The sequence below is a fragment of the Stigmatopora nigra genome, chromosome 15 (assembly GCF_051989575.1).
Source record: "Stigmatopora nigra isolate UIUO_SnigA chromosome 15, RoL_Snig_1.1, whole genome shotgun sequence".
NCBI classification, from domain to species: Eukaryota; Metazoa; Chordata; class Actinopteri; order Syngnathiformes; family Syngnathidae; genus Stigmatopora; species Stigmatopora nigra.
The window spans coordinates 6,227,087-6,244,414 of record NC_135522.1 but is presented as its reverse complement, the minus strand read 5'-3'; the positions used below and the strand labels follow the sequence as shown (position 1 = coordinate 6,244,414).

At 41.3% G+C, this 17,328-nt stretch overlaps 2 protein-coding genes across 3 annotated transcripts; both read right to left on the bottom strand.

Annotated features, from left to right (window-relative positions):
• Positions 1-3: 3 nt before the first annotated feature.
• Positions 4-3,185, bottom strand: LOC144208910 (tripartite motif-containing protein 16). Its single transcript, XM_077735000.1, has 5 exons — positions 3,112-3,185; positions 1,428-1,451; positions 1,285-1,347; positions 1,014-1,153; positions 4-588 (listed from the first exon to the last, which is right to left on the bottom strand). Exons 1-5 carry the CDS (start codon positions 3,131-3,133, stop codon positions 187-189), a joined length of 651 nt encoding a protein of 216 aa, XP_077591126.1. The 5' UTR covers positions 3,134-3,185; the 3' UTR covers positions 4-186.
• Positions 3,186-5,746: 2,561 nt separating this feature from the next.
• emc10 (ER membrane protein complex subunit 10) lies at positions 5,747-8,173 on the bottom strand. Of its 2 annotated transcripts, XM_077734551.1 has the most exons (8): positions 7,998-8,173; positions 7,831-7,897; positions 7,185-7,297; positions 7,002-7,115; positions 6,727-6,911; positions 6,534-6,627; positions 6,238-6,345; positions 5,747-5,961 (listed from the first exon to the last, which is right to left on the bottom strand). In XM_077734551.1, the coding sequence occupies exons 1-7, from the start codon at positions 8,082-8,084 to the stop codon at positions 6,259-6,261; spliced, it is 747 nt and encodes a 248-aa protein (XP_077590677.1). In that variant the 5' UTR covers positions 8,085-8,173; the 3' UTR covers positions 5,747-5,961; positions 6,238-6,258. The 2 variants fall into 2 exon arrangements, with proteins under 2 accessions (XP_077590677.1, XP_077590676.1); XM_077734550.1 differs by lacking the exon at positions 6,238-6,345 and having other exon boundaries at positions 7,998-8,172.
• Positions 8,174-17,328: the final 9,155 nt, after the last annotated feature.

Sequence of the window (17,328 nt, the reverse complement as noted above, 5' to 3'; positions counted from 1 at the left end):
TTTTTCACACTTAAAGATGCAAAACAAACTCCAGTACACATGCAAAGATGCCAAATGGCTTTTGCCTAGTCTACAAATGAAATAAAAAAAATGCACAAACAGCATAATAGGAATTAGGCTTAACACCGCACGTGCACGAGTCGTGCAGTGTTTTGTTCCACTTTTACAAAGGTCCCCGTTTGCCCCTCACTGATCCTTTTTCCGGATGAGGCAGAAGGAGTTTGCACCCACCCACATGGCAGGAATGAGCTTCTCCCGCACGGCGGTCTTGAACTTGTGCACCAGCCTTACTTCCCGCTCCTCGCCCTGGCCCTCCACCAGGAAGAACTTGACGAGGCCGGCCGGCTGGTCCACGTAGACACCGAGCATGTTGCCTGGTGGCATTTCCACGTCCACGTTCTCTCCGTCATGCCACACCTGGTAGCAGGAGCCAGACCAGCCCACCCCCCAGGAGAGTGCATTCTCGCCCAGGCCGCAGGGGCCGTCTTTGCGCGGGGAGCTTTCCGCCACGGCGCCGATCACCACCCAGCCAGAGTAGTCCAACTCCCAGTAGCCACGCGAGCCCAGTAGGCCTTCCTTGCACAGTACCTGAACACAGCCACAAATCACTTCCCAATAAGAAAAAATATTTATTTACAAACTTTTTTTTTCCATATTCTGCACCACTTTATCTTCACTAGAGTTGTAGGGGGTGCTGGAGCCTATCCCAATTGACTACCATGCACACTCGCATGCCTATGGGCAATTTAGAGTGTCCAATTAGCCTATCATGCATGTTGTTGGAATGTGGGTGGAACCTGAAGTACCTGGAGAAAACCCATGCAAAACTCCACATTGGTGGACTGACTTGGATTTGAACCCAGGACCCCAGGGCTGTAACTCTAACCCTTGCCTATTACAACTTAAATATACACTACTATACTATGTATGTAAACAAACATGACCCTTTTAAACGAGTTAAGATTTTATGCTTATGCTAGATATAGCTAAAATACGAGCATTTCAAAGGTTACCTGTGGGGAATGCTCATATCTCTCCGGTCTGTTGGGATACGGACAGATGGCGTCAGTCGTGCGCGCCACCTTAGCGCCATTCTCCGAGATCCATAGCAGCTTCTGTGCCGTTTTGTCATCCAAAGATAGCGGCATCCAGTCTGAACCATCGCAGAGACAGACATTTAAATGTTGTCACAATGCCATTGACGGTGTGGGACGTCCAACCATGGGTTGGACGTCTGTTGTCGTCAATGGCAGACAATTGTTAACTTTATGTTTTGGGACTGACGTTTGAGAAGGTCGGCCCGTGTGGTCGGTTCGGGGATATTGGGCTCGTATGGTGGAAGCTTCTCTGAGGAGGCAAAAACAAGTGTCAATATTTTCATCATGAGGATTTCATGTCTGGCAGTGCTGTATTTTTTAATTGTTTACCTTGTGCAGCTTCATTTTTTCTTCCTGTAAAAGGGGGGAAAAATTTAAACTATAAAAAAAACCAAGCAAAAATCCCTGCCTCAAATTTCAAAACCACTAACAATTTTGTCTGAAGATTTCTGTAGTATTTTGATGTCATTTTTTACCATTATGGAAACTATATTATTTCTTTCTTATATTTAGGATTCTTAATTATTCATTTAAAGACTTAAAATACTTTTTCATAGTTTTGTATTGGGCATTTTTTTGTAATTAGACCAATCAAAATAAATATTAATTTCAAATGGAAAATGAATTGTTAATTCTCTTTCCCCATCATCAAGTATTTGGAAAAGCACATGGTGAGCCACAAGGCTCAATGTCAAGCCCTTTAAAACACACAACTAGGTTTTGTTTTCTCTTCTATAAAAGCGCTCCGAATTTGATTGATGACATGGGTGTCATCTAACTTGGTGACACATTCGCCCTCTTTGAAAACAGAACACGGCGGACCTCTTTGATATGCACAATCCTCAAATACAGCGCAAGTGCGGGTGTGCGGTGTCATTCCTCGAAATGCCGTGACCGCCTTTGACGAGCGGCGTTTGATTCAGGGAGCATCCTGGCACCATCCCGGCATTCCCATCAAGACCCCTAAATAATCCCATCATTTATCAAAGCAATTAAACATCTAAAGTGGGAGCCCTTGTACGCACCACATCAATCTAAGTTATAAAAAATCTTCTTGATTTATGACTACACTCTCTGGTGACCAAATGTTGCTTCATCCATGTTTTTCTTATTAGCCAAAATTTGATTGTACACGCTATAATTCAGTGAAAAAAAAAGTTTTTTTGTGGGTTGCAGGGGGTGCTGGAGCCAATCCTAGCGTACCAGTGCATACGGATTGGCCGTCTATTACCGTCAATGGCAGAATTCTGTATTAAACTTAGGAGAATGTCTCAGTGGCTTCAAATAGGAAAGAGAGGAGGATTATGGGTTGGCCACAGTTCACTCGCTCCGATACAATCCGGTTGGGTGCATCTTCCTCCTCTGAAGATGAAAGGAGAGACTTGACGGAATGACTCACGCCTCGAGGTCTTAAATCTGAGGGATCAAGCCAGGCAACACGACACGACAAAAAATATTCAAGGACGTTCCGGTTGAGGTCAGGGTTCGGATTTTTAGCCAAAGGAAGAGGAAACAGCAGTTGCTCTCATTGGCTGTCAAATTGAAATAGTTTCAATTTGCTGTATTTGAGGGGAAAATGGCAGGAAAATAATATATTTTCTTCAAAGCCCATAGCTTTCTTTTATTATTCATCTATTTTATTATTGTTTGTAGTTAAAATGTGTAAATATTTGGTTCAAAATGCAACTTTTTGGCAGTATCTTGCTTCTGCTAAAACTTCTAGTGACATTTTTTAAAGGTGATTTTAGTTTTACATTCTGAGGTTAATAGTTAATAGAAGGGCATTTTTCCCTATTTTATTGCTATAAATTCCTATTCTATTATGAATTGCCATTCTGAAAAACAACAAATTCCATGTAAGAACCCCATTTTAAGTTATTTCCAAAAAGGCTGATTGTTTTTATCATATCAAAATTATATAGATGTAAACCTTTAAAGTAAACCAAGCCAAAAAATGAAAATTTAGCCTTGGCTATTGGACTTTATGATAAAATATTGAGACTTATATTCCTACCTGCTTTCTTGGGGACAGGCATGTTTCTTCCTTGGCTTTTGTTGCGTGGAGTCCCAGAAGAAGGCGGCTTTGCAGTGGAGGGTCTCCATGGGGGGGCCCCCTCTTATGACCATCCAGATGAGGCCAACGGGGGGCGGTGGGGGCCGCCGCGGGCACGTGGCCCCGGAGGTGTCGCATGTTGACATGACATCGTTGCATTTAGATCTGTGACACGTGGAACAAGCATGTGCTCAAAACAGAGCATTTAGAACCTTTTTTAGAATTGTAAAGAGATGCCCTGAGTTGGTTAGGATGGGCTCAAGCACCCCCGGGAAGCTTGTGAGGATGAGCGTTTGGACAATGAATGAGTGAATAGGAGCTGTGTTGTTCCTTGTTTGAAATTTAAATGACAGTTTTTACATTTTTTTAATTGAATTTCATTCATAAACATCAAAATAATGCGTTTTCTTTAATTACTTTTTCTCTATTTGGAAATTAATGACCATATTGGCCGTTTCGTGCATATCAAGTGTAATTTGTGCGCATAGAATTCAGTTATCTTTTTTTTTTTGTTAAAAAAATGGCTTATATATGAGAAATGACTGTAAATATGAAAGATGATTCTGAGACGTATAAAATTCTCACATTTGAAACCTCCAACTGACTTGAACAGTCAAATAGTTGAAAGCTTCATTTCCCTTGGCAGCCATGTTCGAATCCCTAAAAGCTGAGCCAGGTTTATGAGCCAAACGATTCCTCCCGTTTAAGTGCGGCCTCCCCAATGTTAGCGTTGGCGAGATTCCGCGTCGACTTGATGGGAATAACTCGTCGCTCTTTAGCTGAGCTTTTCAAACGTATTAATGAGGTGCTCTCACGGCCGACCCGGACGGCGCCGTGACCTTTGACCTGTGTTTAGGAGAGCGGCGGGCGTTAGCGTCCGTCTCGTGTTGCCTGATTACACGCTGACACGCCAAACACGGATGGCGAGAAACGCCGGCCGCGCATTCTTTTGCTCTGATTGACGGCGGGCAGCTGGGCATCGTGGGGGCACGTGGTCGGGCAGCGAGATGCCAAGCCCGCCCTTGGGCTTCGATTACATTTTTTTTTAATGGAAAATACCACATTTTGGGAGGTTCGTAAAACAGACATTGGTGTCATAATTGTTCTTTTTCTCAAATGGAAATTAATCACTCAGGTTTAAAAAAAAATAGGACCTGATTAAAAAAAACATCTACATTTTGGTCATAATTAGGCTTTGATTGATTTAAAACCAAAATGGTACATTTTATTGAAAATATCTTTTTGAAGAAACTTTTTTTGTCAAAATGATCAAAACAACTCAAAGCCACTACCTTAAAAAAATATTTTCAGATTTTTCTGCCAAAACTAACCTAAATTTCTCATGCCAAATAAATATAATAAGCCCCATCCATGAGTATATATATATATTTTCTATTTCATTCCTACTATTATGTTGAAAAACAACTTTTTTTATGCCAAACCAAAGTTGTGATTGTACTTTTTTAGTAAAAAAAAAAAATTTTGTGATATTCCAATTCTTGGCTATAAATCTCTCAAATCTTCAACAAAAAACCCTTTTAGAAATTCGCAGAGATGTCTACATTGAAATTTATCGTAATCAAATTGAGGCCCTAAAGTTGTTTTCCAGTTTAAAAAAAAAACCCCTCAAAAGCTTTGACTTCCCCCAAACATTTGATTTGGTAAAAAACAGGACTTTCTATTATATAACTTTGGTTGCCTCGTGTCAATTTGAGAGTGCTCAAAGTAAAAAGAAATACAATAAAAAACAAAAGTGTCTGTATTCCTGGAAGCAAGTACAAATAGTTGCATGCACTCGTATTTAATGACGGTGGCTAAAAGCAACAGGCCCTTTGGCTTTTGCTGCAACATAAACCGGCCTGAGGGAAATAAATCACAGAGCTGTCACACCACGGTTTAAGAGTTGCCACGGACGTAACCCTTCCAAAGTCCAGTCGCCGTCTTTTCCAGTCGGGGCAGCTCAATCAAGCGACGTGGGGTGGCAAGTCGCTGATCTGTGATCAATCAAATTCCCTAGCTCACAGCAACAGTCCAACTTAAAGGCCTTACGTGCCATCCAACTTGGCTTTCAACTCCAACCAACAAAGCGGGTCTCTTAAAATTCCAGGAAAGCCAGCCCAAGCTAGAAAATCAGAGATACAAAGAACTTCTAAACACAACAACAAAAACATGTTCAGAAGGAAAATTCCACTTTGCAAAACGACCGTATTTTCTGGACTATAATTCACATTTTTTCATGGCTTGGCTGAGCCTGCCACTAATACTCTAATGCGATTTGTTTTCTTTTTTTCTGACCATTTTTTTAGGCAATAGTTATCTAAAAAACTGATTTTAATTGTATGACCTTAATGTAGTTTTGGTCTTGTTTCCTGATCAAATGCAAAATTTTATGACCATGTTTATGGTGATGTCTGTTTTTAACAGCACTTTTTATGCATGTGTGCTTTAAGAAGGTCAATGCACAGAGATGGCATAACATCCCACGATATCACATGACGTCAGTCTCTCGTGTCTCCATACTTGAATGTACAGTTCGCTATGTGCTCACCAAACTATGTTTTGTTGTCGTCTAAAATGACAGTCCATCCCCGGTAGGTCAGTTAATAAATATTTTTATTCATCTGATCAAAATGTTATTAAAAACAATGACAGCTTACAGCAGTTCTCTCTCCCAAATTCTCAACAAAAAAACAAATAGCAACTAGCTAATCATCGTCCGCCTCCATTGCCTCCTCCACCTCCGCCTCCACCTGATTGGTCCTGAGCGCCAGACATCATCAAGAAGAGAACCAAGGGCACGATGTACATCCACTGAAAAAAAAAACAGGCGCCAAAAGTGAGTTTTCGTTTACGGATTCAAAACAAGCAGAAAAGCCGTGTTAGCGATTTGTTAATTGCAAGCCGAGTGGTGAGAAACGTTTGGAGAAAGCGCGGTATTTCCTCAAATAGTGTGTCCAAGTTGGGGTCTTAAAATAGCCGCCATTAAAAGTGCAATGGCACCGAATGGGTTAAAAAAAATGGTCGCCCACTGTGTGAGGAAATCAGCAGGAGGAAGGGGAGAAGCCACAAAGAAGCAATCTCGTTTACTTCCACTGAGGGGGAGGGGTTTCAACTCTGTTCTCTTCCTCCCCCTGCTGGGGGCTGTGCCGAATTGGAGGCCATGAGGAAGATGGCGCCTCCCAGTATCAAATACCACTGCAACACAGGACAGCAAAGCGGCGCGTAACAGTCAGCGACCGGTCAGCGCGACCTGCAGACGGAGCTCTGGCATTACGAAGGATGGTCGGAAAGGGCGTTTGGAAAGACCCGCCTAGCAGCGTACGGGGGGCGGGGTTTCGAGACGAGTGGCCAAGATGATACGGTGAGGGGGTGTATACACTTACGTATTTAGCGAAGAAAGATTTTTGCTCCTGAGGATTCTTGCCTTTCTTCTCCGATTCCTGTTCCATGCGCTCCAAGAAAAGCGCCGTCTCGGGTCTGTGAGGACATTTTGGAGCCAATTAGAAAAAAACAAGAAATAGTTATAGGAACTATAAAAAAATGAAAATAGGTTAGTCACAGTGGGTCGGAACTGACCCGGGCGCGGTGACGGGCGCCATGACAGCGAGCGTGGTGTTGAAGACCTCCAAGTCCACATCGTCTTCCAACTCCGCCCCCCCGCAGGCTCCGGGCAGTGTGACGATGGAGACCCCAATCAATGTGCCTGACACGTCAGTGTGCAGTGTAATGACGTCGCTCAAGTGGGACTCCACCATGGCACACTAAACACAAATTCCATACAATGACTTTTTGGGTGAGAATTAAACTGGCCCCGCCCACAAGAGACTTAATGTGGAATTCGGAAGACTTACCGCTCTGACAAAAGCGGTGAGGTATCCGCTCGTTTGGCGATCTGCCTGTCTGTCAGCTTGCATGGAAACCCGGGGAACTCGGATCCGGTACAGACCGTCCACCGCCGCCACGTCCTGCCGGGATTTGGTCAGGATTTTGTCAACATGTGAAAATAGGACAGAATTCTTGCGGGTTTGACCGACCTTAAGCTTGATTCTGTCATCCTGCGACAGGTGGTTCTGACTCAAGGTCGCTCCAGGTTCTCTGCCGGATTTCAGCTGCAGCGCCCCACGCGCACGGAACCTCCCTATGTCATCTGGACAAAGATTATGGGAGAATAATGTTGATTAGAAACATTGGAAATATTTTTGGAGGAACAAAGTTAAAGAGGTCACGCTCTAGTTACGTCACGCATTATAATCCTGAAAATACGTCAATGTTAACAATGAGATGAGATTTTATATATTTAGTTATTCTTGTTTTTGTTTTTGATTGATATAATTGAACTTGTGACCATTGTTTCTTATGCACATTTGCAAATTTGGAATAAAATATATATATAAAACTTAGATTTAAAAAGGATGTTAAACTATTCAGTGAAATGCACCAGTTTTTAATGACACCCCAACCGGCGTCGACTGTGCGTGCAATCGTGGGAGTGTGCAGTAAACATAGTACAATATTATATCATTTACGGCAACGATCTGAGCTTGGGAACATCGGTAAGTTAATTTAGGAGTATATTAACCAAAAATATAACCGTTTCAAGGATGGTCTGGTTGCGAAATCTATCTTCCCCAGTGTTTGTTAGGCAAAAAACAGGGCAAAAAATGCATAAGATATTCTCACCAACTTCAAAAGAATGCTCTAAAGGGACGGAGAAATCATTAAATTCTGCATCTTGAACATCGCCAACCTGCAAAAAGAGATAAAAGTACAGTTAGCATTGTAGCATACACGGCTGTATGCTTCATTGGAAGTCCAAATTTGAACGCTTTGTAACGACAGATCCGTACCCTTCTGGCATTCTGGCTTTCAATGCATGCAATTGATATCATAAAATAAACAAATGGCGTTATAGATGATGATAATAAAGGCTTCATTTTTGTATAACATTCGACCGAACAGATTCAATTTGACAAGACTGACGCGGGTGCATGCACACGAACAGCTTCCTGTAGGCTCTTTCGCAACAAAGTGCATCAAAATGACGTTTCCTGGTTGATAATTTGCAGACAACCAATAAAATATGTTAAGTTATAAGTTGCGATTTAGGTTTTAAAATTACACAATTGAAAACCGAATTACCGCATTTTCAAAGTATAGGATGCACCTCTTCACTTTGAACAGTAGATGGCGACAAATGGCCAAAAATGAACTGTACATGACAAGGTTCCCATTCTAACTAAAATAGCCCTGCAAAAATCTAACACTTGCCTTTACAAATAAACACTCTTTCAGCAATAAATAGATTCCAAAGAAATTTACATTTATGATTGTCCCAGAAACAAAACTTAGAGCTCTATTAACACTTTATTGGGTGTACAACAGCTGGGAAAAAACATGATGTCATATCTTAAAGGGCAATAAAAAAATCAAATAAGGAAGAGATTATATTTAAGTAGCTGACTCATGTAGTTTTTGTAGAACTTGAGTATGTGGTCACCGATCAGGCGTTAGCCTTCTCTTTAACACCTTTAAGCTCTTTGCTAAAATTAGTCTGAATGTAAATTCTATATGAATAGTTTCACTTTGTCACTAGTTTTATATAACATGTTGTTAAAAAAGGAGATCTCAAATGCTTTCAGTAATAATTGATGAATCCATGCAACACAGATCTGAAGCAGGTGTCAGAAATTGTGCTCTTTGCATGTTGTCGCTTTTCTTACCTTTCAATAAAATTCCAAAACATGAAATTTTGTAACCTTTAAAAATCACCATTGACTGGAATATCTTGATAATTCTGCCCTTCAACCCAATTTCTGCAAAGAACCTAATATGTGGTGGACATGTCTTTGACAGGGGCAGCCTGGTGATGCGAGTGGTTTGTGTACCTGGGTTCAAATCCAGGTCGGTCCACCTGCGTGGGTTTCCTCTGAGTACTTTGGTTTCCTCCCACATTCCATAGACATACTTGGTAAGTATGCATCTGTGTGTGAGTGTGAATGGTTGTTTGTCTTTTTGTGCCCTGCGATTGGCGACCAATTCAGGGTGTCCCCCTCGCCTCTGGGCTGAAGTCAGTTGGGATAGGCTCCAGCACCCCGGCGACCCTAGTGAGAATAAAGCGGTTCAGAAAATGAGAGGAAATTAGATGTCTAAGACAAGACCTACAAAAAGTGTTAATACGCACACACACACACACACACACATACACAAACACACAAACACACAAACACACAAACACACAAACACACAAACAAACACACACACACACGCACACAACCTTCTAGACTCAAAACAAAACTTTAGCAAGATCCCCCAAACCGTCATATTTATTCATGCCCAAAAACGCAACAAGGTTTTGTAGGACATGTCCATTGTGATGACAACCACCAAGTCTGACATTTTACCAATAGTAGGTCAATCCCTGCCTTCGGGCATTGATGTAGTTAATTTTATGTCTGGGGAGCTTCTATTTACATCCTCTTTAAAAATAACACAGTCGAGTCTGCGGCGGGCTGACGGGGACGGGATGGGGGACCTCCTGAAAAACTCTCAAGGTCCTTGACCTTTGCCTAATCCCCCTCGCTGACAGCTCGTTCAAATGCCATTGTCGGCGGAAGGCCGACTTCTCCTTTTCCACATTTTCCCGTCTTTATTTTGGAGTGCGGTCGGGGCCTCCGTCGCCCCGTTGATTGATTAGCGCGGCGGTAGTTAACAGCTCCTCGGGGGAGGGCGGCGTCTGCCGTGGGCCCTGAACTCTGGCTCTCAAAGGCGCTGCCAAGGTTTCAGGTGACGAGCGCTCTGTCACTCCCAGAAGATGACATGACTGGCAGTCTTGGCGGGGAGGAGGAGGAAGTGATAAAAAGGGATGGAGTGGGAAAGGCGGGCAGATCCCCGACACCACGGAGACGCTTTGGAAGTGACTGTGACAGACATGCCTGAGCTCCAGGAGCCTGGTAAGATGTTGCACCAAAGCTGCCGGCACGTCCACACAAAGGAGAAGCAGCTAACCGTTAACGTAGGCCGTCAATCACCAGACGGCGCTCCGGCGCTCGCGATTGGCCCGCCAGGGGTCCGCGCGCTAAAGAGGATTCAAGAGTTAGATTTCTATTCTATGCTTTAATACACCTTCACGGCTTAGTGCAAGTGACTTAGGCGGCTTTGAGGAGTCCATGTTTGATGCATTTACATGGTGATCGCTCGAGCTGGTGCTGGAGACGGGAGAGTCAAATGCAAACGTGTGAACGGACTCGTTACTTGAGATGAGCTGGCGTGTTAATGTGGAGTTGCTTTGCCATTCAGCTTTTTTGGTTGGTTTCATGTTCCATGTTTGATTTTTTGCCTGAGGAAAATGATTGTATGGTAGATAATAGGATGTATTGATAGGATAAGTGGGATGGAAGTTGTATTCATGTCAACTTAATGACTACAAAGCGACATGCAGTTGAAAAGGGCTAGTGTTGTATGCTTGTCATATTTTGGCTGACTTTTCGGAAATTGTTTCAGTGATTTTTGACATTTGAAAATGTATGAATCGGATTTGTATTTTTATTTTTATCATCAAAGTTTGAATAGAATTGCTTCCCTTCATTTGTGTTTACCATTTTACTATAGAAAGTATATATTTTTAGTTTTTTTTAGTCAATTTTTTTCTAGTTCCAATCTGTTGCCTATTCTGTTTGTCTATCTTTTACATAATATTTTTTGTAAACCTTTTTTCTTTTAAAATAATATTAAGAATGTAGATTCTCAACTTTTTGGGGCTTTTTCCCACTATTTTTTTAAACTTCTATCACAGTGTTATTGTGGCCTCTCTTGCCTACTGGCTTGAATAGGCTCCATCACCCCCTGATCGTCTAGGTCTAGGATAAGCGCCTTGAATAATGAATGAATGTAATTTTTCTCTATGATTTTGTTTTTTTTCACTCACTCTCTTAATATAGTACATCTTCTGTCAACCTTATATTTTTCCTTATTTTATTGCCGCTATTGTATCCAATCTTTTGACTTGCATCAATCCCTAAACTAAACCTTTTGGATTTCTGCCTCGTTGCGGTCGTAAACTGCGAGGTGTCACTTTCAAGAATAACCTCCCTCGTCGTGACATCACGCCAACGGGGTACTGTAACGTATGTCTGTGCTGTCATGGCGACAAAAATATGCCTTTGTCGGCGGCCCGAGTAAATCAGAGCTCGAAACCCGAGAGCTCGGAGAAAGAGGATGGATGGATGTATGGATGGATAAATGGATGGACAGGCCTTTGCCAAGGCAGGTGCAAGCCAGCTTTGAGTCCATCCTGGGCTTTAAGCGGTCCACGTGACTCCCCCTCGGTGGTCCTTTGGTGGGAGAGCAAGTGGCGATCTGGAAGGGGGCAAACGGTGTAATAAACAGCCACCAGAATAGTTGAGGGAAGCGTGAGGAGACGCCTGGCGGCTGCACTCGTTCGATGGTGTCACCTCTCCAATCTGGCGTGGATCATCATCCTGCCTGGCGACAGGTGAGGGTGCAAGAGGCCTCTTGGATGGAGTCACTGGCCCAGAGCAGGGGGTTCGTTTGTACCCGTGGGGGTTCAGGGTGGAGCCTTGTCAGGCCTTGTGATGTACTGTCTTGGTTCAAATATGAAAGATGACAGCACCCTCAGAATTCTCCTGTGCATTGTAATGCTTTAAAAATTCAGCCCTCCTGAGCTGGTTTGGGTTGGTAACAGGAATTTTGGGAGACAAGTAGGTCATGGGTGGGTATACATGGAAGAAAAGTTAGAAGAGGGGATGCCAAAAAAAAAAAAAAACACGGAAAGGAAGATAATATATTTTATTTTATGTTTTTGAACCGCTCATTTATGCTCTGAAGCGCTTTTCAGAATCTCATCAAAAATCAGTTCTCAGTAACTGTTAAACATAAAAGGTTGAAATTTGGTAAACATGTCTATCTCTAGGAGATTCACACACAAAAAAAGACTCATTAAACTATGCTTTACAAGACACAGCAAAGTGATTTTTGTTTCGTGTCAGCCATTTTCCATGGGTAGTAGACTCTTAACAATTCAGCCCAGAAGCTAGTTTTACTTGGAAGTATGGGATTTGGTGGATATGTCCATCATGGAGAGACACATAAAAGGGCTGAAAAAGTTATGGCTGAAATGTAAAAGGAAGCGAGTAGCGTTTGGTTGAAGACATTGTTTATGATATTTTAGTTTGGTTGAAGCCATTTTTTTACGACATTTTTGTTCGGTTGAAGTGATACTTTACGATATCTACCTTGGCCAATTGGTCTCCTTGTTAATGATTGCAATTTGCCTTATTGAGCGATTAAAAAAAAAAAAAGTACAAATGCAATGAGGGTCATATTTACTCACAAAGGGTGTACTTAAAAGTCCAAAATTTTCCCAAACGTGGACAAGGTGCCCAATCAGTCAGTGCGCCTTTTGTATGCACTAAATTCAACATTCTGTAGATGACAGCCTGACTGTCTGGCTACATTGCTTGCTGACACGCTATATTTTTATATAGTGAAAAGGTAGACGTGTGATGAGATCGGACTTTAAAAAGAACAGAATTTCAAAAAATCTTGTACAAAAGTTGTTATGCGGCGTACACAATTTCAAATGATCAAAAAACTTATAAAATATGAGATAAATGTATAAATAGACAGTCATGGATTATGTTCATGCCGAAGTGAAGCTGTTACAGTTTAACATGGTTATGAATTACGATGACAATAATAAGCTTGTTTTCAAATGAGGGATGTTAGCACAGTAGGCTAATTAACGTCTATTTTTAGTTCCTGCTCGCCGAGCTGTGAATCCGGTGAGATTTAAGGCGGCCTCTGCTTTTAAGGGGATAAAAATCCAAACAGATCGTACTTTGGAATCGTCCCCCAAAGTTTACCCCCAATAGGCTGAGGGCTTGTCCCACATGTTGATTTAAACCTGGGACGATTTGCATTGAAGAATTTATTATTATATTTTTATATACCAAACGATATCACCAACAGATTTTACTACCAGGATGCTTGATACATGAGTTAGCTTGACATTCTGCCCATCCGTGTGAATGGTCGCCCAATAGATAATCGCCTTCTATAAGAGGGAGTTCCAGTCACTAAAAAGGGACACCTGTCCAATCGTAATTGTGGATATGACTTTTAAAAACTCTGGAATATTGGTGAGGTTTTCGTGACCCACTTAACCGATTTTGTTTGCCGAGGCCAAGAAGTGAATCATTTTTTTTTGTCTTATATGTTTTTTTAATCATCTCATTAATTCCTAACAACGATATAAGGGAGAGAAAAGAAAAAAGGAAGTCTTCCTAATCAATGAAGACAGGTTTTTATCTGTGAACTCTGAAATGTGACAATTGGAAAGGAACTTAAAAGTTGCATTCATTAATCATCAAACATGGTGGCTGCTTCAAAGTAAAGTATAGCAGACTTTTGTGTCCTTTTGGGCATGGACTTTTTGGACTTTTTTTCCCCCCAGTTTTACTTGTAATTGACATGGCTACCTTGTTGCGTGTAAAACTTTTTAAACGCCAAAAAGTGCACAACATACCTTTTAACTTCTAAGTATTTCAGTATTTTATACATTTTTTTGATCATTTAAAATTGTGTACGCCATATAACTTTTGTACAGGATTTTTTTTAAAGTATATCTTTTGAAAAAACGACCTCATTTGTCCAATTTAACCTCAATCCGGATCGTCTCGGTCACTGGTAGCATACGAAAACATCATCATCGACTGCTAATAATGTCATGCTTTAAGCATGTCTGCCTTTTCACTATATAAATATAGCGTGTCAACAAGCAATGTACCCAAATAGTCAAGCTGTCATACAGCGACATCTACAGAATCTCTATTTTACTGCATATGACTGATTAGGAAACATTTTCGACTTTTATGTGAGTAAATATGTGCCACGTTGTATTTTTACAGTTTATTATAGCTTAATAAGGGGAGCAATTGGCCGAGGTTGACAGGTATGTAACAGGCGCTAATGATCTTGGGCGCTTGCTGACATTCTGTACGGGTCAGACATCCAGGACTTTTGAGAATGCCAAGGACGAGATGCTCGGCCACCATTGCAAAAGTTACGACTTGTTTGGTTTTAACGTGGGATGCCTGACCAAAGAATTTATGAGAGCTTTCGGGATAAAAAGATCGACATGGAAGATTATGTTTTATGGCTCGGCTGTAAAATGTAAATTGGAGCTCCCCAATAAATGATTGTTGGACATCCAACAAACGGCCTGGGATTCTTTCCACTTCCAGAGAAAGTTTTGGGAATGGTCGCTACTCTCAAGCACTCAGTTGTCTTGGCGAATCTTGTCATCTTTTTCTATCCACATTTGTCCAGTCATCTATCAAGTGCCTGCTTGTATATCATGACACCGATGACAGCTTAGGAATGGAGTAACGCTACACCGGAATGACAGGAAGCGAACTCTGGCCAATCAGTAAGTGGCCGCCTGCCGCGCCAAACAATGAGCTGACGCATATAACGGAGCATAAGGTGTTTTGTGGAGATCCGATATGCCCCCTTTCCACACCATGAGAATGGGAGTACTATTTCGAGTACTTGCTTCAGGGTGTGTTAGAACATGTGAAGCCAAGTCCCGACCATTTTGGGTCATGAAATTTTCCTACTGAACTCCCTAGATACATTGATGGAGGTTTCTTGTCCACTTTTTTTTTGGATATAGTCTTTATGTTGCTAGAAATCTGGAAAAATGACTTTTAAAAATGACCCCTGGAAATTCACCTTGAATTAACTGCTTTAAAATGAAATGTGTGCTTAGTTGCTTTTGGGACAGGGTTTTTAGAGACTTTTTGGGGTCCACTCTTGATGGAAATTCTGACCAAATTATTTCTTAATCAGTGAAACTACCATTTTGGGGGGTTGGTAAAAAAAATCACACTTTAATGCACTAACCAGTCTTAATTTACTATCTTTAGAACAAGTTTAGTCATGATAGACATGATTACTAAATTTCATTTTGCTAGGTTTTAAGTAGTTTTGGGAGCTGAGTTTTAAAAAATACTAGGATATACTGAGATCCAAAATAGCCACATTGCAGATTTTCTGTATAGTTTTGATCCCTTGAGCCGCAAATTTCCAGTTTCTGAATGAAATAGCCTCTGCCTCAAATTTCTTCTTGAGATCTTTTTGGTGTATCTTCTCATTATAGACATGCCTACCAAATTTCATTTCTTCCAACTGACCCCTGACCTTACAATGCACAACTTGTGACTTAATACTGGTTTCAGCACAATGTAGTCCCGCCGAGAATGAGTAAACCTCACATGAGCGACACATTAGACGATCTCTCCTCGTACATCCGCCCAGCAATAAACGCACAACGGTACGAAATGCCATAATGCCGCATTACGAGCGTTGGCGGCGAGTACTCCATACCACCAAATGGCCTGTCATTGCCCCACGCCGCCAATAGTTGACGGCTCAGGTGACATCATATACCCTCAACAAGTGGAAACAGATGGCTACACAGTTACGTGACATACTGTACATGCATGATCAAATGTTGGATTTGGACCAGAAGTGAAATGTCAAGAGAGATTGGGGGTGTGTGGGGTGGTTGTTATTCTGTTTTGAGGTTGGCTTCTCGAGATGCTTTCTGTCTGACTTGTTTTTCAGCACGAGGTACACCTGCACAAAAGTGCCTCACGAGCCAATGTTGCGTACCAGTCATTTATTGGACACTTATTCAAAAGGCGTGAAATTGTCAGCATGGTTTGTGTGTCGAACCAAATGTGGCCTAATCCTATTAATCTTCCGTTTTATTGGACGCCCTTAGCGACCGGATTACCTTTTGATGTTTTCATTCTGGCAAATGTCTTTGATTCCAGGCCGATTATTGTAGAAAGACAACGTTTCACGGTCCAAAAGTGTTGGAATCAAGGTAAAAGTTGAAAGATGTGCTTTTAATTCACGTCTTTTTTTTATAATTGCAGACAGTGATGGCAATAAAACGACCGGAGCGCCACCTGCTGGTGAGTTGTACTACGAAATATACAATTAAGTTAACTCATTGCTAACCCAGGTATTCACTCGCGTTCAAAAGTTTTGGGACACTTTCTCATCCTAATGAATGGTGAAATGTCTTAAAAGTTTTGATTAGGGACAATAACATGACAATAATGGTGTTTATTCATTAAAATCTGAAATGTGTTTTTTTTTGTGATTCTATTTCAGATGCCAAAGGTAGGGGGGAAATTAACCTGATGTGCATGCATGTATGGGTGTGATTGTCGAATTCTGAGGGTGAGTTGCAGACACACACCCACACTATCACGTAAATATGAATTTAAAAAAATATTAAAAAAACAGATCCACTTCAACATGCACAAACAAGAATCTCTAATTTTAGTAAGTAGAAATTCAAAGGTTTTTGTTTTATTCTAAAAAAAATACATCTAGATATGCTTTGTTTAAGCACTTTATCTGATTCAACCCATTTTTGGATAGACCACAAAAAAATCCTCTAACGTAAAAGTTTAACCAGCCTATTTTATTTATCTTTTCACGTCAGAGGACCAAACACAGCTAGGATTATAAATATCTCACAAACACAACTGAACATTTTTATGTCGTCCCATCTCATCCAATATTACAAACATATCTTACAAGTTTCATCATAATCCTTTATTTCCACCGCCTGCCTCAGCAGACAAAATCAAAGCATCACCATTTTGGGTTAGCCATGCAAATTTTACTGAAATATATTGTCACAAAATTCCCTTTCTGACATCAGAACAAATATTACAAATATATCCTGCAAGATTAACATTCCCTTTATTCATTCTGGAGCTATCTCGAACACAACACATACACATAGAAACAAAAAATGGCTCATATTCCCCTCCCCACACCGAAAACGCCACGTAACCTCAAATGCACATATTACCTGCATATTTCCATTCATATTCATATGCACTGCAAATCCATCCAATGATACGCACACAGTGTGAGTGTTTGAAGAAGCAAATGTGGTTGCACGTGTTGATTTAAGTCCTCATTCTTTCTTGTCGTTGCACCTGCTTATGCACTAATTCATGTGGATTGACGGCACACACACACACATCCACACACCCACACACACACTCATCCCCCATTAGATTTTGCCCGCCGAACACCATCCCGTCTTAATCCGACAAGGTGAGCACACAA